Here is a 22713-nt window from a genome sequence, read left to right on the forward strand (position 1 = left end):
TAAATGGGGTTAAACGTGTAGATCTCCTACCTTTCTGTCTTCTCCCCTTTTTTTATTCCTCCCCCTCACCCCACAGGCAGCAGTATCACCAGCAGGGCCGGTAATGTATTGCTGCACAAATGGGAAGCGACAGCTGCTTTGTCTGGGAATCTGTAGCTAAGTAAGAGCTATGCTTTTAGATATGCTTAAGTTTAGACATCTCAGTATTGCAATCCTTCAACATGTACTTTTGCCATATGTGTGAAGCTGCTGCAGCTGATGACACATTTGAAGATGGTTGAAAGATGTTTGCATTACGCATTCTTCAAACTGTCTGATCTTGTATTTTCTCTTCACACATGGCTAGTTTACTGATTATGAAAGAGGCAGAAGGAACGTAGGAACCAACCTTAGTATTTTTTGTCGCTGGCCTGCAGGATGAAGATGGTGATAATATGGGTGACAGCATGCTGGTTTGTAACCGAGTGCACACAGAAATAAATGTATCTCCTTAAGCCTTAGGGATTATTTGAAAGGGAGGAGGCTGAATGGGTTAGTTGGTGAATGGTTATTAAAATGTAGTGTATGGATAGTTGAACTTTTCGACAGCTGGTATGGTAATACAATGGTCTGGTCTCATTTTGATCTGAGTGTGTATCAGATTGATGGCCAATTTGTTTAAGACACTTAGCGTTCTGTACCCAGGGAATCCTGAACTGTGAAAACACATTTATGTAAAATTCTTCCCTTCCCCTTTCGTAAAAATATTCCATCTTAGCTTTTAAAATAAATTCGCAAAACTATAATATTCTCAGAAAAAGACTATATCAGTACACTTTGCTAATGCATTATTAGATGGGCCTACGGTATCTCATGTTTAACAAACAGTGAAGGGGAGTAAAGCTTGTGTTTCCTTACATTTACTTTTCTAGAAAATGTGAATTTCAGCATTTCCCTGCCACTGACAAGAGGCATGGTAAAAGGGTTCATTGAACTTCAAGTGGAAAACTATGAAGTAATACTTTACCATATATTTTAGTGCATTTTTTTTTGAAAGAGTAGAAATTACCTCAGCAAATCTACAGTAATAATTTGTGCCTAGAACCTAGAATGAGTTGTTTCTTGGTTTTAGAAACTGACTACTAAGTTGTTGTCTTTTCTTGGTGAGTCTCTAACTGAAATTACTGTATAATACTGGAAGGATGAGTCCACGAATATTAAGTATCCAGCCAGTGACAGCTTCATGCAGATGATAGAGCAAGAAATGTGATAGTGAGAAAATACCATTCATATAGTCACCTAGAAAAATGATGCGTAGTGAAAGTGTGATACATAGTGAAAACTTAAAATAGACTTGGTGCTTTTGCAGAATAAATGTCTTGTACTGTTGTGATGGTACTCTTTCTGGATAGTGATGGTATGATCACATGCATGGATAGTAAAATTGTTTCCAAAACACTGAAGAAAAAAAATTGCAAGGCTTCATAAAAAGAAAACAAAATGTCTTTTAATGTTTAGGCTTAACTTTTGTTTATCTTTTCCAGGTTGCAGTAGTAAAACTGAAAAATGCAGATAAGGTTTTTGCCATGAAGATACTTAATAAGTGGGAGATGCTGAAGAGAGCTGAAGTAAGATAACATTTTTTTCTATAATCACATCCCCTCTTACTCTAGTGAATTGTTACTTCTTTTTCCATGAGAAGACTCTGGGTATATTCAAATTGAGGAGGTGCTTCAGTACTTATTGGCAATATGAAGATTAATATCAAAATAAGCTTAATTCAGTTCATGGGAAGGGTTAAGTGGCATGGTGACTTGATTTAGGTGGGGCTGAATGTTTTATACAGTACCCTGTTTCTGTAACTGGCCAAGAATTATGCACTATACAAGCAACCTTATAGTGTATTTATTTCAGTAGTCTTTAGCAAGTATATTTTCTGTGGTATAAGGAAATTACTGAGCTTTAACTCACCATGTGTATTAGTTTCTCAGTATTTAGAATTTAGTCAAGGTCCAATTTTCTGATTGAAAAATTAGAGAGATAAAAGTTTCAAATTTGAAAGCATATTTCATAAAAATGTCCCATTTGCAAAAATCAGTGACAGAAAGTTCATTGCTAAAGCATAAATCCGGAATTGCTAAAGCATAAAAATGGAACATGTATCTAACTCTTTAATTTATTTGGACTACTTAATCTGTGCATACTAAAAACAAACTGCCTAAAGTAGACTCTGAAAACTAAAATTCAGTAAAAGCAAAAAAAGTTGTTTGACCACGGTCTCTTTAGTTTGGACAGTGCAAGCAATATCTTGGCTGCCTCAGGGCTGCCTTCAATCCATTCTCTGCCTAGTTTGTATTTGTGTTGGGGATTGCTCTGACCCAGGTGCAGGACCTCGCACTTGGTCTTGTTGAACTTCACGAGGTTTGCATGGGCCCACCTCTCAAGCCTGTGAAGATCTGTCTGGATGGCATCCTTTCCCTCCAGCATGTGGAGTGCACCACACAGCTTGGAGTTATAGCAAACTTGCTGAAGCTGCACTTGATCCCACTGTCCATGTCACCAACAAAGATGATAAATAGTGCCAGTCCTAATACCGACTCCTGAGGAGCTCCACTTGGACATTGAGCCATTGACCCACAACTCTTGGAAGCGACCATCTACCTTACCCACTGAGTGGTCCATCCATTAAATCCATATTTCTCCAATTTAGAGAAAAGGGTATAATGTGGATCGGTGTCAAGTGCTTTGCGCAAGTCCAGGTAGATGATGTCTGTTGTCTTTCCCCTGTAGTTCCCCTAGAACTCTTCTGATACCTAATTTTTCATAGATTTTGGCATGTTTGGAGATTGTAGGAAATGACTTTTTAACTGAGAGAGAGATTTGAATTTGTTTTCCAAATGTGATGTTAAAAATTAAATAGCCAGATTGCAAAATGTGTTTGCTTTTGTTTATTTTAAATAAGCCTATAATAATTATTTTTCTCCCCTTCAGACAGCATGTTTTCGAGAAGAGAGAGATGTATTAGTGAATGGAGATAACCAGTGGATCACAACGTTACATTATGCATTCCAGGATGAAAACTATTTAGTGAGTGTTGCTCTTATGTATATATGAATAGAAATTCAGATTCTTAGTTGTGGTATGAGAGACAAACATAGCTCGTTAACTGTGTATTTTGAACCTTGTGAGCACCTATAAGTTTGTGCATAAGATAATGAAGGATGGAGGGTGGTCACACACTTAAACTTTAGCTATTACTATCTCAGGAATGCAATTTTGTTTTCTAAACTGTTTTGCATTTATTGATAAGTTTCTGAATTTATTGATAAACCTGGATCTATCTGCACTTTCTTTTATAATTTGCCCCTCTAGCTTAATTGGATTAATAAAAGCATGTTTACTGACATAAGCTTTATATTTATGTGATTAACATTGCTGATTGGAGCTTTACAGTTAAAATATGGAATTGTCCGATTTTTGAAATAACAATTCATTTTGATTGGTCTTTGCTTTTTTGAAGATTTAAAACCACTAAGATGTAATAAAACAAATGTTCTTCCAACAAGGAAGAATGCCACTAAGTCTTAATAAGTAAGATTGGAAGCTGTAGCTGTAGATGAAAGTATCTCTTTAATATTCGATGTTGCTTATTTTTCAAGTATTTTGACAGACTTGCAAAAAGAAGATAATAAGAGAAAACATGTTGTTTTTCTGTGAAATCTTTCTCAACCAAAATATTTTCACTGTGTTATTAAAGTTCTGGTAATACTTATGCCCCTACAGGTTAACAACTATACATTGATAGATTTTGTTTATTTGTTTTTTATTGCTTTGTGCTTTTGAATCTGTATCGTTAGTAAGTTCTAATGTTTTCTTAAAAATCTAACGTGTAGTCATATTTTTTTATTTATTACAATAAAAATGTGCTATCAGAATCACGGAGAATTGTAAATTTTTTTGGCCACTATATTGCTTTCTGTTCTGTCAGTACACATGCTTTTGGAGATCCATGGATTTTGCTGGAGTTTATATAGAAACAGGGCTCTGCATTTATGAGCCTAGCTGTTGTCCTAAAAACCTCCCAACCTGTTTCATTCTTCATTAATTTGAACAGTAAATAAGATCTCATGTTTTACGTAATTTTGATCTTACTATCAATAGTATTACAAAGAAAATATGATATATTCAGCAGCAGTCTGCTAGAATTTGTTGTAATCTTGCAGGTTTTCCTATTTTTGCTGAGCACTGAGCAGATTCTGTTCTTTATCTTCTAATGGATCTCCTGTCTGCTAATAAGAGATAGTCTTGCAACTTCTCTGTATGCTTTTTACTAAAAGAAAATAAAAAAAAAAATAGTCTCTTATGAGTCCACACTTGTGGCCCTGGTCCCTGGCACTCCCCAGGAACGGGTTATATGTGGCTATATGGGTTATATTCCTGCCCTTTAGAACTGGCTGTACCGTCAGTTGTCTTTGCCCAGCTATCGCTGGGCCCTCGGGTGAGACTGCCTGCTGGCCAGCACCTGCACAAATACAACACATGAGGCACAGCCTGAGAGTGTTGGGGCTCAGAAATCCCCTCAGACTCTTCCTGGGACCTCACAAGCCTCATGCTCTTCTCAGCACAGGAGGTGACTGCTGCTCCCACTGCCATCACGCGGTTATTAGTGATGGCTTCCTGTGGCTGGCTGCTGTTCTGAACTGGCCGTGCAGTCAGCTCACTCCACTCGACTCTCACCAGGCCCTCTTGAGAGAACGATCTTATTTTAGTTTGTTATATTTTTTTTTCTCATTTACTTTTCCAGCTGCTGTTTCACAATTAAAATAAAAAGATACTCATTGTGAGCTCTTACCTTTCTTTCCAGTCATTTTGACCATGTCTGCAAAGGACACAGAGGTTCATTCTTTCATAATACAGTAAAACGGAGAAAGATTGTGAGCTCTTTTAAGTCTTTGCATCTGATCCAATGGCAGACATGCTTCATTATATGCTTCATTAATAAAGCAGAAATCAAAGTGTTTTCTTCCATGATATCAGTTAGAGAAGGTAATGTCTTCCATCATATGTTGGCAGATCCTGTATTGTGTGCAGTGTCAACAGTATCTGGAATTATGCTATAAGACACTGGAATTCTCTCCCTTTTTGCTTTAATCTATGAGTAGTCTAAAAAAATTTTACTTTCCAAAATCATTTATATAATAGGAAAAGAAGATGGTAAGTAGAAGCGAAGGGGAAACCTGGAATATTATATTTCCTAAATGAGATCCCTAATTAACACAGGTTATCATAGGTGTGTGCTTTAATCCTTTATGCCTTTTGCATTTAGTTGAAGGATACTGTTTTTAAAAGGGCATTTTGAGTATCTAAATATAACTGTGTGTGATGATGGGATAGTGGATGAAGCCGATAATGTTTTGTCATGAGGCTGACTGTTTGGATACGTATAAATAAGAAAAAATACTCAAGTAGGTTAAATATTTAAATGAGGTTAAAACTGCTACTCTTCTTGGAACATCTGAGCATCTCAGCATTTGTAATGCCTATGATAATTTTTGCAATAAGTTATCTTTTATGTTTCAATTAGTTTTTAAGTCCTAAAATCACTCAATATGTTTTTCTTCCCATTTGCTTTCTCATCATTTCCTCTCCGTAGTACCTGGTTATGGATTACTACGTTGGAGGAGACCTGCTTACATTGCTCAGCAAGTTTGAGGACAGACTACCTGAAGATATGGCTCGTTTCTATTTGGCTGAAATGGTGATAGCTATTGATTCTGTTCATCAGCTGCATTATGTCCACAGGTAAGCAATTTGACCTCCAGATTCCTGTTGCAATTAGGGAGAGTTACTTGGAAAGGTAATTCTCATTAAAAAGTTAATGCTAGTAACAAGTATTTGCCATGATAGTAAGCATAGTAGAACATACCTGCCTCTATCTTGTGGTTGTTGAGAATTGATAACCTTGTACCATCTGATCAAAGACATGAATGAGGACATTTATGAATATCCAAATGTGTTTGCTGAATCTTACACATTGGCACGTGTTAGAGTAAATGATCCATCGTTTATAACAGCAAAACTGGAAACCTCTTCCTGAAACGTGACTATCTTTGAACAGGTTTATTTAAGGGTCAGGTTCTATTTCTTAGCTAAATTGGTTCAATCTATAAAAAAGTTGAAAACACACCAACACACCATTGTGTGTTCTGCTGTTGATTCTCCCCCTCTCTTCTCCCCCCTCCCCCCCCCAACATTTTCTTTTGGACTTGATCAAATTATCTTTAAAACAAAGTGATAACATTTTTCTAAATAGGTATCTAAATTGTGGTACTTTATATTTACATTGGTATATCAGAAAATAATATATTTTGTTCAAAGGAAAATGTTATGTCATTTGTGTCTGACATGTTTGGAGGCCATAATTGCTTTTTCCATAAAGCTCACATCGTCTTTTCTTTAGTGTGTCATCTCTGCAGAATTCCGTGGTGGTTCTTGTATGCAGAGCAAAGATTACCTTATAAGAGGCTGAAATTTTAAATATACTCTGAAGAAATTTATTTTGTTCTGGCAGAAACCAGGAGAGTAACTCACAATTGTTTAAGCTGGTTCATTAACCTGGCAGAATGAACTCTTCTGATATGTCCATTTATTCTCCTTAATCAGAGTCTGTACTGGCCATTCCTTCTTTTCCTGTTCTCATTTGTCTGATTGGTGTTAGGTTTTCTGTTTGTTTGTTTGTTTTTTTGGTGTGTGTTTTGTTAGTTTGCTTTTGTCCAAAAGATATATTGTAATTGACTTTGTTTTGTTACTCAGTTGTGTTTTATCTCCTTTGAGATTGTGGCTTTTCATGAAACAGCTATAGTTAGAATGCTTTAATATGGGATGGTGCTAAACTGCAAATTGCTCTGCTGGAATATTTTGAAGTCTGCTAGTTTTGTTGAAGAATTGGTGACCTGATAAAGAGTTCTTTGTGATAATGCCTTGTGGAAAAGCCTAAGCAGAATATTTTCCCTCGAGGTTTTCTTGAATCTTGAACATTTCAAATGTATATTTCTGATAAACCGTTTCTTCATTTAGAACCTCATGTGAAAGGTTTTTGTATTCAATTTTATTTTGCATCTAGCTTTTAAAATGTGTCTGTGGGTGAACTGTTGAGATACTGTCTCTTCTGTTACCAGGTGAAGTGTACCCCATGTACTACGTACATAGACTGCTATATTTTGTACCTGTGGTAGATATGATACTTCCATCCTCAAATAGTTAATGTCCTCAAGGTGAAATAGGTGTTGGTGTAAAGTTTTGATAGGGTATTAAGGAGCATTGTGGTTCAAAACAACATACTATTATGCCTGCATATTTATTATTATTGAAAGTTTCACAAAAAAAAGTCCCTATGAATTCTCAGTCCTTTGTTGTTTGATTTGCAGCTTTGCCAGTGAGGTTCCCATATTTATAAACCAAATTATAAATGCCCCTTCAGCACTTGGCACAGGCAGTTGGCATGTTTCATCACTAATACCATTGTAATACAGTGCCTGTTTAAAAGGGAATGTTTTGCAAAGATAAAAAAAAAAGTAAAGGGGATTTGAGTATATGTTAGATGATCAGCCTTTGAAATGTGACGCATTGCGCTATTAGTAGGATGTTTGCAACTGTTAAAGCAAACGAAAAGGAAAGAAAACATCTAAATTTCACAAATGCTATTGTAGTGAAAGTTTAGGTGTGGTGACCACATCCTTCTTGGGTGCCTGTTGCACACAGAGAAGGACATAGGAGAAGTAGAAGGAAAACACTATTAAAAACAAGGGATAGTGGTAGTAGTGATAATTGTAATGAGTAGTCAATATACATCAGGATTTGAGCTGAATTGGAGGTAATGAACTTTTCTTTAAAGTGATTTTTTTTCCTTTCATACAGTGAGAGAGGCTGTTTTGTTTTCTGTAGTGTTCCAGTTCTTTCAGGATAGATTTTTCACATTAGCCATACACTGTTGTACTTTGATGATAGTTTTCCTTTACTCTGAATGCTTTTATAGCTTTAAAAAATGTATTTCTGCTTACGCAGTGTGCAACCTTTTGCTCTCTTCAGTTGTTAAACGCTTCTTTGTTTCAGGTTGTTTTGTCAGGGAGCAGTACTGAATGCAGTGGTAGTTGGTGTGCAGACTGCTCTGATGTCACATGCTGCAAGATACTTTTCTTTCCTAAAACACGCTGACCAAACCTCAAATGCAAGCAACCTCAGCATTATGAAACGAAATTGCTTCAAGTGTGTTTCAGGTTTTGGAGTTCTACATTTGAATGCCATTTCTGCACTAGCTCTGTGGGATTATGCGATGAATTGACAATAGAAAGGAGATGAAAATCTACGTTATTAGTGGAATTGCACAGAAAAATTGCTTTTGAAGCTGTCTCCTGATAGCTAATGAACCAAGGGGAGAAGTAGCTAGCTGAAAATAACATTTCTGATCAATTAATTTCTGCAAACAGATTTTTGTAGTATTTTACTTGATAGTTAAACGATGGCTTAGGATGTTAAAACAGCATTTTCTTTAATGTATTTCTTAGCTTTTCCTGTTGTGATAAATTCACCAGTATTGACGTTGCCATAGGACATTGACAGCTCCAAGACTAGTTATAGAAAGTAACGGCATCCAAGTATATGCGCAAGTGTTCACAACAAGATCGAAAGAACTTCAGTGTAGCTCTCACAAGTGCAGGACTTCCTTGGGAGTTTCTTTGATAGGTTTCTAACTACCCCTGATACCTTAAATAACTAAGCTGAAATAATGAAATCATGCCTGCTTGTAGGCCAAGGTTAAATATTATCTTGTGCTAGTTTTCTGCAAATTGTAGTGCCATACAAGGTAATAAGTTACTTTTATTTGAAATCAACATCAATTTGTCTTTTATTTTTACAGTTTCGTAGCACCATATTTTGATTTTCATCTGAAAAAAAAAGAAAAAAAAACACACCTCAAACTCTACATGCAGTAACACTAATTTCAGCTTCAAGGTTTTGTTGTTACTAGGAATGCTTAATTCCTTATGGTATATGTTAAAAGTTTTTATATTTGCATGCATTATCAAATATCCAGATGAATGTTGAAGTAAAACTCTCTCAGCTAGGTAGTTACTCTTATTTAGGCATATTGACTTACTTGAAATGGATTTTTTTTTTCCAACAATGGAGATTCTTTTTTTTAACTCAATTCTTATTTGAATGGCAAGGCAGGTTTTCTTTCTGTTTTAAATAAAGTGGAAATCAAGGTGGTAAATGCTTATTCTTTCCTAAATCTTTTTAAGTATAAAAGACTTCAGAAGGCCTGGCTGCTACTGGAAGTAATTTTCTAGTTTTCTAGTTGTTACTGTCTTTTAGTGGGAAGTATTTTAGCATCCTAAGTCACCAGAAATGTATTTTTCTTTTCTTTCCATTTTTTTTTGTATCAATTTCTGAAATATGTCAGGCTTCATAGGAACATTTGAGCTCTTAAAATGTAGAGCAACTGAATTCTCCGTGGAAGTGACATCCTTTCTGGAAAACACTGAACATAAGGGGATAAATGCAGTAGAGGGGTAAAAGTACTGTCTATTCCCTATCAAGCCAGCCTTTGTTTTACTTCTAACAAGTTACTGTGTGTCGTCGCTAAAATTCATCTTGGGGACATTCTTGAAATATTTACTATAGTTAGCTGAAATCCAGGATTTTGGGGGGATGCATTTCACATTCAACTATAAGTTTCAGTGCCAGCATATCCATTTTTGTCTTGCTGAATGAGTGGTTTTCTGTGTTTTGGGTGTATCCCATCTTTCACGATCAGTCATTTGCTGAAGTGGAAAATGTGGAGATGGAAAGCACGTCTATGGAGTTAGCTGCATTGCGCATTTGGTCGGAGTTGAGTTGGCACAGCGATGTGCCAAGCGTTCTGGCCGTGGTAAAGTGAACACTAATTGTGGGTTTGAAAGAGAGCACCAACGTATTTTAAGTGTTTACCAAACTTTGCAGCAGACATAATGTCAAACACACCCATGAAGATGTCCTTACAAAGTGCTGAGAAAGCTAGGAAAATAAGGAAAAGCTAGAAAAATAAGGAAAAAATAACATTAGAGTATTTTGATAGTCTACTTAAAATGCATTGCTTTGAATTTTTGCAGTTCAGTTTTGGATGGAAAACTGCAGGACAGAAAGTTATTTTAGTAAGTATTTGGTAAGCTCGTGCTCCTTCGTAAGAAATTTGTTTACAGAGCTCCACGAGTCTGGGCTGTTTCCTCTTCATTTCTTCACCAAGGAGGGGCTGGAAACAAAGGCCATCTTCACAGACCCTGGGCTATCATTTTGCCCCATGACCTCCCAAAAATCCCATAGTACTCCTTCAGGGTAGCACCCAGTCTGTGGTGAGGACTGTGAGGCTAACGTTATTTGACTGGAATGTGTTGGTAGGACTTCCTGAGGAGACTGTGATGCACGACAAGTATTTGAATTACAAGACCTGTGTGTGTGTGCAAAGGGCTAGTGGGTCAGGCTGCGTGTGCTATCACGTAGAAGTTAAACAGTTTCTTAGTTTTGTGTCTGATGGGATTAATTTAAGTGAAATCTGTGTAATGGATGCATGTGCTAGTGTAGGCCCGCATTCTGTGTTACTCGAGTGGAAGGAGTTTAGAAACCAGGCCTTAAGTGGTAGTAGTCCTGAGTGGTCCTTTCAGCAGAGGCACTTCTACAAACCTTCAGCCTTTTTTTCTCCTGTTGTTCCATTCTCCCCAAGCCCCAAGCTCCTGCTCTGCTGAAACAAAGGGCTGTGGGGCTGTGCAGTGTGCTGAATGAGGACATCAGTCCAAGCTGTAAGTAACATTGCATTGTAATCTGGGTCAGTCCTCCACTCTGTCTGACAGAAAAAGAGAATAGGAGGGAATCATTTTAAGCTAGACTTGCCAGTAAAATCTGTGATAACACTACAACTCTTTTCTGTACAACCAATGAGTGCTACTTGAGATATCTGAAGATTTGCTGAATTTTAAGATTTTAAAAAAAATAATAAAAAAGGATACATGAAGATCCTGGAGCTAGAGTATCTTAAAGGTATTTATTTGAAATGTACATAGCTGAGAACCCCCAGAAATAAACCCTTCCCCTTCCATGTGTGATATTTACCTGCTAAGGAAGGACATTTGTGGTTATTACCAGTTGAGGAAGGCCAGTAATGCAAGGAGCTTATCTCTCTGTTGTTGTTGGTTTTTATTTCTGTTTTGTTTTGTTTTTCTGATGAGTGCCCATAGGTCTTTTAGCTTGACAATTATGCCTTTATTAGAGGAAAAGACTCATACAAAAAGCAGAAATGTTTAGATGAAGATTTTTTCATTTTTTAATGTAGATTAGTGTATCTTCTGGTTGCAGTTGCTTCAAAGGCAAAGTGTATAAAACCCTGCTAAAAGTGAAAATGAGAGAGATGGACAGAAAAAGTTGGATTGAAAATGGTCCTTTTTAACTTTGTGTCTTAATGGGAAAATTCTTAAAGCCAAATTTCTTCCACTGAATTACTCCATATTAAAAAGCAAACAAACAAAACCTGAAAACCTTGCCTTCCAAGTAATAATGTTTATAGCAAGGCTCAGTGATTACCAAGTGGTGGAACTTCCCAAGAGATACTGCTTACTACCTTTAGCATAAAAATTTATTTGACCTTTGTGGTATTTGCAGAAGAAAACTGTCTGCAATAGAATTAATGTAGCTCTAATTTGAGGTCTGTTCCAGTGTCTTGCAAAGTTGGAGGTATTTTCAGAATTTGATAAACTTCTTTTGAAGGCAAAGATTCCTGTTGGTAAGCTGTACACGTAGAGAGAGAGAAAAAAGCTGTAATTTTACACTCATTCTTTTCTGAGTATTTCTGACCTAGAAATATTTTCTACACCTACATGCTGGGATATCCAGAATCAACAGCAGGAAAGTAGGACAAAAACATTTTTATTGATTCTGAATTTTTAGTCCTGGTGACTGTGGTTTGGAGGGTGTAATTAATTCATTGCTTGGTGACTTCGTGACTAATGCTGTCAGTTACTTTGTCCTTGCTTAGAAAGCTAAGAATGATGCAGGCAGAAATGAGGATGGCAGTTGTGTGGTGGAGGGAGTCTTCCTTATTCTCAAGTCTTTTGTTTTATTAGAAGTAGACTAACTGCCTCATCTTTTGTATTCTACAAGTTTCTATTTTGTTTTTGTCTCTTTTTGTGAGCACAGTTATTTATTTCATACTATCTCCTTTCACAGTGTCTTGAATTTTCATTTACTAATACTCTATGCGGTATCCTTCTTTACCTTTTCTTCTTAGTAAATAAAAATATCCTAGCGTGGACTGATTCCTGAAATGGCATTTAAGGAAGAATTGGTCCGAATAACCTTATGTACATTGATGCTGTTCTACAGTAAGCATTTCCCTGATGGTACATTTTCAGGAGAGCTATTCTTTTGTTAGAAGATTCTACCCCAAGTTCCTTTGCAATAATGACAAACTATTACTAGCTTTTAACTTCTTACTTGAGGAAAAAATAGGTCACTTAAGATCCTGCAAATTAGAACACTGTTTACAAAGCAAATGCTTGAGTGTGGTCATGCTTCGTTCAGTTGTGGAAGGCTTCATGGCTGGGGTTAGGGAAGCAAGAACGTGTGGAGTTTAATCTGAAAAGTTGTATAAAAATCTTTATTGATTCAGGTGCTGTGATGTTCATGCTGTTCAGGATTTCTTTATCAGCTCTTGGGGGATATCCTTAACATTTCCACATGCAGTAGGAAATAGTGGTATTACTGCCATTGTAACTCACCGATTTTCAATAAATTCAATTCAATTTCAAAAGATCAGCATGACCTGCTGAGTTCCAGTACTAAACCGTCTCCCTTAGTGCCATGTCCACACCTCTCTTCAATACCTCCAGGGGTGGGGACTACTTCGCTTCCTTGGGCAGCCCATTCCAATACCTGACTACCCTCTCTGTGAAGAAATTCTTTCTAATGTCCAATCTAACCCTCCCTGCCACAATTTGAGACCGTTTCCCTGCATTTCCATTCAAATATCAATGTCTTTGTTTGCTGTTTTTTTTTTTTTTAATTATTATTATATAGAAGAAATTAAATGTCAAGCATTTACTACTACACTATAGCAGGACTACTACACGTCCTAGTACTATGTAGGCTGTATACTCTTCAGCTCCAGACACATGAGAAGAAAGAAGGTAATTTAGGTAGACATTTTAGGCAGCGTTTTCATATATTAAAGGAATCAAATATCCAGTTGTTTATATTTTTTGTAACAGATCATCTGAAGTTGAGTACTAAAATTTCAATATTTAAACAGCATCCTTCGCTTTCCAATGTATTTCTTCAAATCTGTGAAAACAACAACAAAAAATAGCATTAGGCATGTATGTAACTCTGTGAACTTTTGCAGGAAGCATTGTTTTCTCAGAATATTTTGGTAATGATGTTGATAATGTTGAGAACTGTGGAAAAACTTTTCTGTTGTTAAAATAGACACCCTGCTGGAAGCTGTGTGGCTGGTGACATGAGAAAACCCCTTTCTGCTTAGAGCTGAGGCACAGGCACCAATTATGAATGATCTTTGACTCCATGCTTTTGAAAGTAAGGGAAGTCTTCCAGGATGTTTAGTTTGTAATTATTAAGATGTGTTGTTTTATACTCAGACTTGTACCTGAAGCAGTTCAGATACATCACATATGTCCAAGGAAGGCTTTTGATTAGCTCTGCTTACGTGCAGTTTTAATAAGTTTAAGTCCTGAACTGCTGTTCCCTGTTCTAAAGAATTTGTGCTTCAATTTGTTTTCCAGAGAGAGGAAAGCAGTGCCTGAGTCTCAGCCAGAGAAGAATGATTAATACAGACATTAATCAAGTCCCATAAGTTAAAATATCAATCCACTCTATAAAAAACAAATGTCAAAACTAGCTAAACCTACTTGTGTATTTCGGAACTGGCATGAACTTCCTGTAACATTACATATTACATAACATTACAAGGAGTTACTGCCATTCTTGCTAGCCCGTAGGTGCACAGTAGACATCTAACTCCACTTAAAGACAAGCAACAGTGAGATTAACTGCAGGTTAAGTGTCTGAAAATAGCAACTTTGATCCTCAAGTGACTAGCTATTTAAGTGGAGGAGGATATGAGAAGGTAAACAAGCATTAGAGTGAGGGAAGCAAAAAGGGGTTGAAAATACAAGTCACTTCTGAGAGTTGTGGTGGTGTGGTTTTTTTCTTTTTAGTAGTTTTGAGTATTCCTGAATAGCTGTCAGTTTGAAGTCGATATTCTCTGACTTCCTTTTAAAAATATGAATTCAACCACGGCTTTCATTTAGTAGCAGCAGTTATTTATTCGAATGCCTTTAATACGACACGCGTAATTTAGGTGTATCAAATCAATAATGTTTTAATCGAATAATGAAAAGAAAATCAGCTGTGCTATGAAGTGCATCGTCTCCTACTATATTTTCTCACTGTAACTTCTGAATACATATTCTGTTGATCTACAGATGACGGACCATGTATCAGTTTCCATAGTTATCACTGAGCTGCAGGCTTCTGATTTTCCTTTGTGCTCCAGCAAATTTGGTTCAATCTTTTATCACCTCACCATTCAGCTGGCTGCACAGGATGCTTCTTTTCAGCATTTTAAAGTCTTCAGAATTCTTCTGTCAAACTTCTGACTTAGGCAGTTAGTGGCTTTTATGGCACTGAATATGAAAAAACACGGTAGAAAAAATATTAATCAAAAAAAAAAAAATTGTTATTAAAATAATTTTGTCAACAGTCTGGGTAGGAATTTAAAACACAGCTATCCAGTGGGTCACAGCCTCTCATTTACTGTTTTATGCCCTCTCTTCATTCTGCTTCCATATGTGTTTGTTCTGTACAGCAAAGAAAAATTAGGGAATTGGTCTTTCTAAGGGAAAAAATAAACAAAACAATTTATTTAGTCGTGAAACTTGGGGTGCAGGTGCATTATGCCACTACCACTCAGTGCAAGGAACATCCTGAAGGGAAAACAACTGACCCAGCATGGGAGTTGCTTGAGATAACAGAAAGGCAATCCCATTTTGCTTGATCTACCCTAGTCAGATGAACCTTTGCCTCAGTCTCATACAAAAGAGATTGAAAAGAAGTGTGAGAAGCAGACAGGGTGGAACAGACCATGAGTGTGAGGAGATAAAGTGAAATCTAAATCATAAAGGTTTGTTACTTTGAATGCAATTTTATTGTCAAAATGAAAGCACCCGCACTGTCTCAAAATAGCAAAATAAGAGAAAAAAAATCAAGAAGTGGTAAAATTGTTTTTCAGACTGGCACAGGAGACTTCTAGGGAGTGAGTCTTCTGTTCCTACCTCAGGATCCCCCCGGGAAAAAAAACAAAACTGCACACTTTTCTCATTTAATTAGCTCTGCAGAGCTAGAAGACTCATGTCAAATAATGTAAAAATACTCTGTATCACCTGTCAGAGTAGGACTTTTGAGTCAAAAGATTCCTTACCAGCCTCTTCTTTCCTCTTTCTACATACAACGTGTAAGCTTGCATTCACATGTGCTCTTTACTCTCTTTATCTGTACTTAAAAACAAGTCACTTCACATTTCTTGTATTTAACTGCAGCATGTTCTGTTGTTTTTAACAACTTGTAAGTAGAATTCCTCAAACACTTTATTTTTTACAGATAACCAGAAGGTAATAAATATAGTGCCATACTTGCAATACAGTAAAGAACATAAGGAAGTTGTGGGGGAGCAATAGGAATTATTATTTCAGCAGTAGTAGCTTCGTTGCTCTCCACTGTTCTACTTTTTACTTGCTCACTCAGAAGGAATCTTCTTTTCTGTTAGCACTTAACCTATATACTGTTAATTTAGGGCACGGTTAAGTAGAAGACATATTTGGAAAAGCCATGTTTTGTCTTTTATTTTTTTTGTGGCTTTTCCTCTCACCCCCCTTTTTTTCTAGGGAGCTATTTTGAACACCACTGACTTGTGTTGAGAAAGAGGAATCGTGGGTATCTCTGTAACTACTGAGTAAATCCTTATTGGATGAAGAAAGAGGAAAACAAAAGGTCTGTGCAGCACGTTCAAATAGTTGCATAGTGGTGTTGTTTTCTGAAACATCCTTCTTTCTGCTAGGCAGTCCTTCAAAAATTTGTGAAATATGTGAAATCTAAAGCCATAGTGGCCTGGGGTAAGAGCAGTAAAATGTATAGCATATAACTGCTTCTTCACATACGTCTAACAGCAATGGCAAATGTTTGATTTATATATGTATTCTTTCAGGATGGAATTGGTTTTCTTCTCATTGTAAAACAAAGTGTTTTTTTTTTAGCATCCAGGGTTTACTTCGCATAATTCAAGGCTAAGAAACAGTTACTCCCCTTTAATATGTTTTTATAGCTTCATTGCAATTTTTATTGCTGATCAAGTAAATGGAGAGGAGAGGGATCAGATCAACCTTATATTAAGGCTGTATATTCTTCCTTTGGGAAAATGAAAGGCATTCGGTGATCTCAAAACTCATTTCTGTACAAACCTCCCTTTACCTCATTTTCCATAATTCTTGATGTATTTATACCTGTGTGTTTATTCCTGGAGGAAGATAGAAAAGCTTTTGGTTTGCTGTGGGATGCAGTATGAACCCAGCAGGTATTTTGTTTCTTATCAGTTCCAGAAATTTTCTAGTGATTTGCAGCTAGCAGCTTACTTCAGCTCCGGTACTTACAGATATCTGTGATAATTAAAAATAAAAACAAAACCACCACATATTTCTTGATACAGCTACATATTTATAAATTTAAAAATTGTTATATTGTCCTGACAGCTTTTGAGTGAGATTTCTTCAGTGAAATACTTTCTTAGTATCATTGTTGCATTTTTAAAAATCTATGAAAAATGTTTTTTGAGTGTCATTGTGAAAAACAATAACGTCCTGAGTTTTGGTTGTCTGGTTTATTCTTAGAATTATTTAATGTGATCAGATGATTCAGAGATGATATGTGCTCATACTGAAATGCAGTGAGCAGAGATCATGAATCCAAAATGAGCATCAAAAGGAAAGAAAGCATTTATCTGCCTAGAAATATGTATCAACATATTCTAGCATAGGTAGCAATTTGCAGCATAACAGCTGGGGATATTCTGGATTCCTCTGCAGCCTCCCCTTTCAGGATGTCTTTGACAGATGGCACTCACAGATGGACATAACATTCTTAAGGAGCTTACTTCTTCTACTCCTTTACCCTCCAGTAACTCATGATACTATTAGAAATCTAAAAGCTTTGACATGAATTAGCCTTACTTAGCAGACTTTAATTTTTTAATCTTTAGAATATGCTGCTTGGCTGTGGTTGCGGAGTTCTTAATCTGTTTACTTACGTTCTTAGGAGCCAAAATGGAATTCAATAAAGTGGAGATGGCAAAATGTGGAAAAAATAGTCTTTTCCAGATCTTTTTAAATTGTAGTTTTATTTTTATTCCTACATTTTGGAGGAAAAGTGTAGATTGATACAAAAGGATATGGTTCAGCAACTCAGAAATAGCTCTGTCAACTGAAGCTCACAGAATCCAAGCAAGCTGCTTAGTATTCCATTGCAATTACATTGAAATCTTGAGGGAATAAACCTTAACATTTTAATTTTGGTGGTCAGTGAAAATTCTTTCTATCCATTCATGCAAAGCAGCTTGTATTTACTTAGTATGTTTAAGTATCCACCTAATAGACAGTCACCAAAAGAGCAAGCTGTGTTAAATATTATTGAATATGCCTGGTGTGATAGTTATTTCTCTATTAAATGACCAGTGTTATACCTCCATATCCATGCAGCTTTGGATTCAAAGGTGAAGGGCATCATTCTCTCCAGTGTTGACTCAAATGGTCCTCCTCTCTGATGAATGTCACTGGTGTGCAGTTTCTGTTGAGGAATGTGAAACTATTAGCAGAATGATTAGATCCAAAAAAAGCATTGTGACAGCTGGGCAGATTAGAAATGCAAAAATCCTGAGTGCCCTCAGCTAGGTACTCCACTGCGTGTAGTAGTAGTTTATTAGAAAACTGGAAGAACAACAGTTAGAGATGGAGAAATCAAACCTTCGTTTGTTTTGTTTTCTAAATGCTGTGTAAATTCAAGGTTTCCAGCTTCTCCTTCGCAAATAGTATGTAGCCCACTGTGGCAAAACTTCTGGTTCACAGCCCGTTTTAAACAGCTTTTTTCTTCAGGGCCCCGCACCTGGAGGCGGCATGCTAGATACCAGTCTGCTCCCTCCCATCACTTTTTTTTCCCAGAGGTTCCTCGATTTCAAGTTGTTGTTGCATTTTCAGCATAGGCGAAGTTGTTCAGTTACACCAAGGTATGATTGAAACACCCACTTTGCAACCTCCTGCTGGGGAGTGGGTTCTGCAAAACCATCAATGAGCGAACAAACCTGACTTAAATCCTTTTCTTACTGGATGTATTTATGTACTCGGTTCTGTTGCCTGGGTATTCCTAAGCTTGTTTTTAATAATAATAAATAGTACACACATAGTTACAGAAAAAAATTATGGGCAGTTTAACTAAGGAGTGTGTTATTTTAGGTGAGAAATGTAGGCCATGCACTCGAATACAAGGTTCAAATAAGTAGTCCAGGCCAGAATAGTGTCTAGTTTGCATTTTCAACAAACTCCACCTATTTTATTACCTCACTCTAAGTTTTACATTGCTGCTGTGTGTTGTTGTTGTTGTTGTTGTTGTTTTGTTTTTTAAAAACAAACAAAAACCAAAGAGCTTTTCTTGTTTTCCTTTGCTCATTAAGTTGACTCAGTGAGTCTCAATAGGGCTAACTGTTTAGCCAGGTTAAGGACAGAGTCCTCCATTAAGAAAAACAAGAGATACTGGGGGAAGCTGTGGCTGTAGCTGATGCCAGAGACTAACCATATGACGATGCTATGTTTCAATAGAATAAAGCAGTTAGCTGATCCCTTAATGTGGTCTGGTACTAAGTGTCGAGTCTTCCTGAAATGCCTGTGTGAAATAAAGACCCTTGTTTTGGGGTAACAGAGCAATAGTGCTGGTGCTTACTTCTGAGATGCAAAGAGGAGAGACATGGGAGCTCTGCCCTGCTGCAGCTACAGACTCCTGAGCTGAAGTATGAGGAGATGAGTCCCCTGTGGTACAATTCTTACACAGAGAAAGTATGTGCAAAAGAGCAGTGGTATGGAAGGCAACTCCTTTGGTATTATCTAATGGCTTGAGGCCAGTCTTGCCAGCATTTATCTTCACAGTGTCATCAGTGTCAAAGACTGACCTTGGTTGCTGAGCCTTCTGCGATAAGAAGGGGCTGTGTGTTTGTTAGGCTTTGGAGCAGCAAAAGGAAGTTTTTCATTTGAACTACTTTTATAAGCTTGTCTACTATTAAATGTTAAGACATGATCAAAACAATTTTGTCTTTTTATGTGTCATATCCTTGCAGAATTTAGAGAGAGAGAAATGCTTTGCCATTATTTGTTTTATGAATTGGAATTTCCATTGCAAAAATGCTTGTTACGAAAACCGAGGCTAAAGATGCTAAAACTGAGGCTAAAGTGTCTTGAGCCACTAGAACTAGGAAGTACATGTCCTGCTATGGTTGAATATTTAGCATCTTGGTGATTTAAAAAAAAATAAAAGTCCTGTTCTTTCTTCCATGTTTTGTTTGCACATCTTTCAAAACTCCTGTGCTTGTGCCTGGAATTTTCTGCATCCTGAAAGATCCTCAGGAAATCTAAACTATTACAATTCCCTGAAAATTACAGTGCAAAGCTCTCGTGTTTTTATGCATGAGTTATTACTTAACAACACTATTATTTACAAGATCAATGAATTAAACATTAAATTCTATATGTGTTTTAACCCCAACAAGTTTTTTGATCACCCACACAACTTTTAGGAAGTTTCTTGGCTTCTGTGTTCTTTTGTATGAAGTTTGGTCAGTTTCAGGATGCATTGGATATCAGTTCCTGTTGGGCCCTTGCTTGTCTGCCATAAGAATTGGTGCTAATGCCTATGACTCTTACATTTTTGTTTCATGGATGTTTAAAGTAACATCTGTAAATCAGCATTGTAAGGTACTAAAATGACCTACTTGCTTTAATTCATAAAACTGATAAGAAATAGAAATAAGACATACAGGTGCCTTTGCCCTGACATCTCTTCAAAATACTTGACTAGGGTGCCTAACTGGATGTGTTTTCTCCCTGGGTATCTGGTTCCAATAGCTGCTTAGCATTTTGGATGATAGAACCATGGGAAGTATGTAGCTGCCAAGTACTAATCAAAAAGAATATTTCAAATGACTTTTTCTTTCTGAGAAGAAGAAAAACAGTTTGATACAGGCAGCTTTTCAAAATAATTATCCATATTTTAGAGCTCTTATCGTTTTTGAGATATGCATTATTTTAAAGCAAATGCATATATATAAAGGTCACAGGGAGATATTTTTTTCTAGGTTAAAAATGTTAGGACATTGTAATGCTATGTGGTGGAGCATATATTTATATGCCAGTAACTCCACTCAGTTCAAGCATTTAGGAATGAGTATCAGTGCCTGAACAAACTCAAGATCTATGTTTGTTGGCTGATGTACTCATTCCCTGTTGTTTGTTATTATTTCCTTTATTAGCGTTTGAAATTCATAAAGGGTAATGGATACAATAAGGTATATACTGAATAAACACAGTAAAGTAAATACTGCATCCAGAAGACTTGTCTGAGTGGCAGAAATTGGAGCAATGTAGATCTGTAGAGAAAAGGCCTGGGAGGTTACTCTGAGAGGTCAGTCTAATACTTTTCCTCTGCTGCAAGACAAGATCAAGCTATAGCAAAACCACTCTTGGTAGATATTTGTCTAACCAGTTCTTAAAAAAATACTGTGATGGATATGGTGAAATTTCCCTAATCAATTTGTTACAGTGTGGTATTGTCATTATTATGAAAGTGTTTCCTAATGTCTAATCTAAGGATCTTTCATCAGAATACTACTTGTGCTGCCCACGCTCAGTGTGGATAGCAATCTGCCTTCTTTTTGTATGTTATACTTCAAGTCTGGGGTGCAAATTCTTTGCAGTAAAAGAGGAAAGCAGCAACCTCTGTGCTCACCAAAAGTAAGGTAATTTCCTCTCAGTGTGGTTTAAAGATTTGAAAAATATTCTTTGTCAGGAAACGTATTCTGAAACTAAGTAATTTTGGGTTCAGTACCTGATTCTGTCTCTGATGGTTGGTGAAACCATGAGTTGCTGAAGTAAACGTGCTTGTACAATTTCTTCACATGTGTTGTCAATTAAGTTTTTTTTTTTTGCTAGTGCACGTTCTGCATCTAGTACGTGTAACTTTAATTTCTACATTGTCTATCATTTAGTTTTGTAATATTACTAAGAATAAATGTTGGTTAGGGTGTGCAGCAGTATAAATATAAAACTGCACACACTGATCGGTAAGTATGGCTGTATGTCAGATCCAAACTTCTATCATATCGGTTTAGTTCAGCTGTCCTAGTAATTGATGGGAGTCTGCCCACTGACTTTAATGAGATTGGGCTGAATCATCTCCCGCTGAGAGTAGTGAGATTCCTTTAGCAGAGGTAAATTACTGGATGTTCCTGGAACAATGCATACATAATTACTTATTATCAAAACTTAATGAGAAAACAAAGGCACTGCTTAAGAAAAAAAACAAACCCTGAACCACATCATTGCAAGTTCAAAATAAGATTGTTTATAGCATTTCTTCTTATTATTTTTTCATGTACTTTCTTTGCTTATTAAGACTTAAATCTTAGTGTTTAATCTGACTATTCCTATAGTTTTCAAGGCAATGTGCATGGCTACTGCATCTTTTTAAATTCCCAGGTTTTGTTTGTCAGCTTTACAGGAAGCAGGTTTAGTTCACTATAAAAAACATGATACAGCTGTTTGAGTGCTATGTAAACAATAAGGTTGTGATCAAAATTACTTACATTATTTTGAATTCAATAGAAATAATCACATTCGGGATTCCACCCAGAGCTGGAGGGGTATCTGTTTAGGAGAAGGCAGGCAGCAGAGTCTTGATAAGAGGAATGGTTAATGAGGTACAACATATTCCAGTTTTCTTAGGCTGTTCTCTTGTGCAATCTTACTGGGATTACTGAAGAATAACTGCCAGCAGTTCAATCTAATTTGTCTCAGTGCACATTGCCAGGTGGAACATATTTCTAGTTTTGCTCACTAGAATTTGGATAAAATTTCGTTGGTAGAATATGGCAACTTTGATATAATCTGGCAGAGAGTAATAGATGAAAGAAATAAGCTCCTGGACATTACTGCCTGTAGATTTGACTGGAAAAAAAATGAAGCAGTTAATTGACTAGCGTTCCTGATGGCAGGTCACCAGCTGTTTCACTCTGCATATCTAAAGCAGGCTGTCAGTATGGCATTGCTGAATACCTTCACAAAAACTTCACAGACGCCAAATTTTCTCATTTCATTGGAATGCTGCCAAAACCAAATGTTTTCCTTTTTTGTTATCATGGTTGCAGTATTTCTGTGTGAGAAGAGGAGGTGTGTGGAAGAAAAATCTTCCTGAAACTACAGAAGGGAGTGAAATAAACTGCAGAACTTATGTTCTGACTAAGGGTAGCCCTGTGTTTTCAAGGAGTTTTGGATAAAAAGTCCAGGCATTCTGACAAGATCTTGGTTATATTCCTTTTTTTTTTTT

General features: G+C 36.6%; 1 protein-coding gene and 1 long non-coding RNA gene across 10 annotated transcripts in view; one reads left to right on the forward strand and one right to left on the reverse strand.

The window, feature by feature from the left end:
- CDC42BPA (CDC42 binding protein kinase alpha) overlaps positions 1-22713 on the forward strand; it is a 149016-nt gene that overhangs the window by 46539 nt on the left and 79764 nt on the right. For all 9 annotated transcript variants that reach the window (XM_027453658.3, XM_027453660.3, XM_027453661.3 and 6 more), the window contains exons 4-6: positions 1524-1607; positions 2971-3066; positions 5633-5781. In XM_027453658.3, coding sequence (XP_027309459.1) covers positions 1524-1607; positions 2971-3066; positions 5633-5781 — 329 coding nt within the window. The remainder of the gene's footprint in view (positions 1-1523; positions 1608-2970; positions 3067-5632; positions 5782-22713) is intronic.
- LOC119716329 (uncharacterized) lies at positions 14603-22087 on the reverse strand. Its single transcript, XR_005264178.2, has 3 exons — positions 21974-22087; positions 17813-17916; positions 14603-14708 (listed from the first exon to the last, which is right to left on the reverse strand). It is a non-coding gene; the product is annotated as an uncharacterized lncRNA (long non-coding RNA).

Source organism: Anas platyrhynchos, chromosome 3, assembly GCF_047663525.1.
Source record: "Anas platyrhynchos isolate ZD024472 breed Pekin duck chromosome 3, IASCAAS_PekinDuck_T2T, whole genome shotgun sequence".
Classification (NCBI taxonomy): Eukaryota; Metazoa; Chordata; class Aves; order Anseriformes; family Anatidae; genus Anas; species Anas platyrhynchos.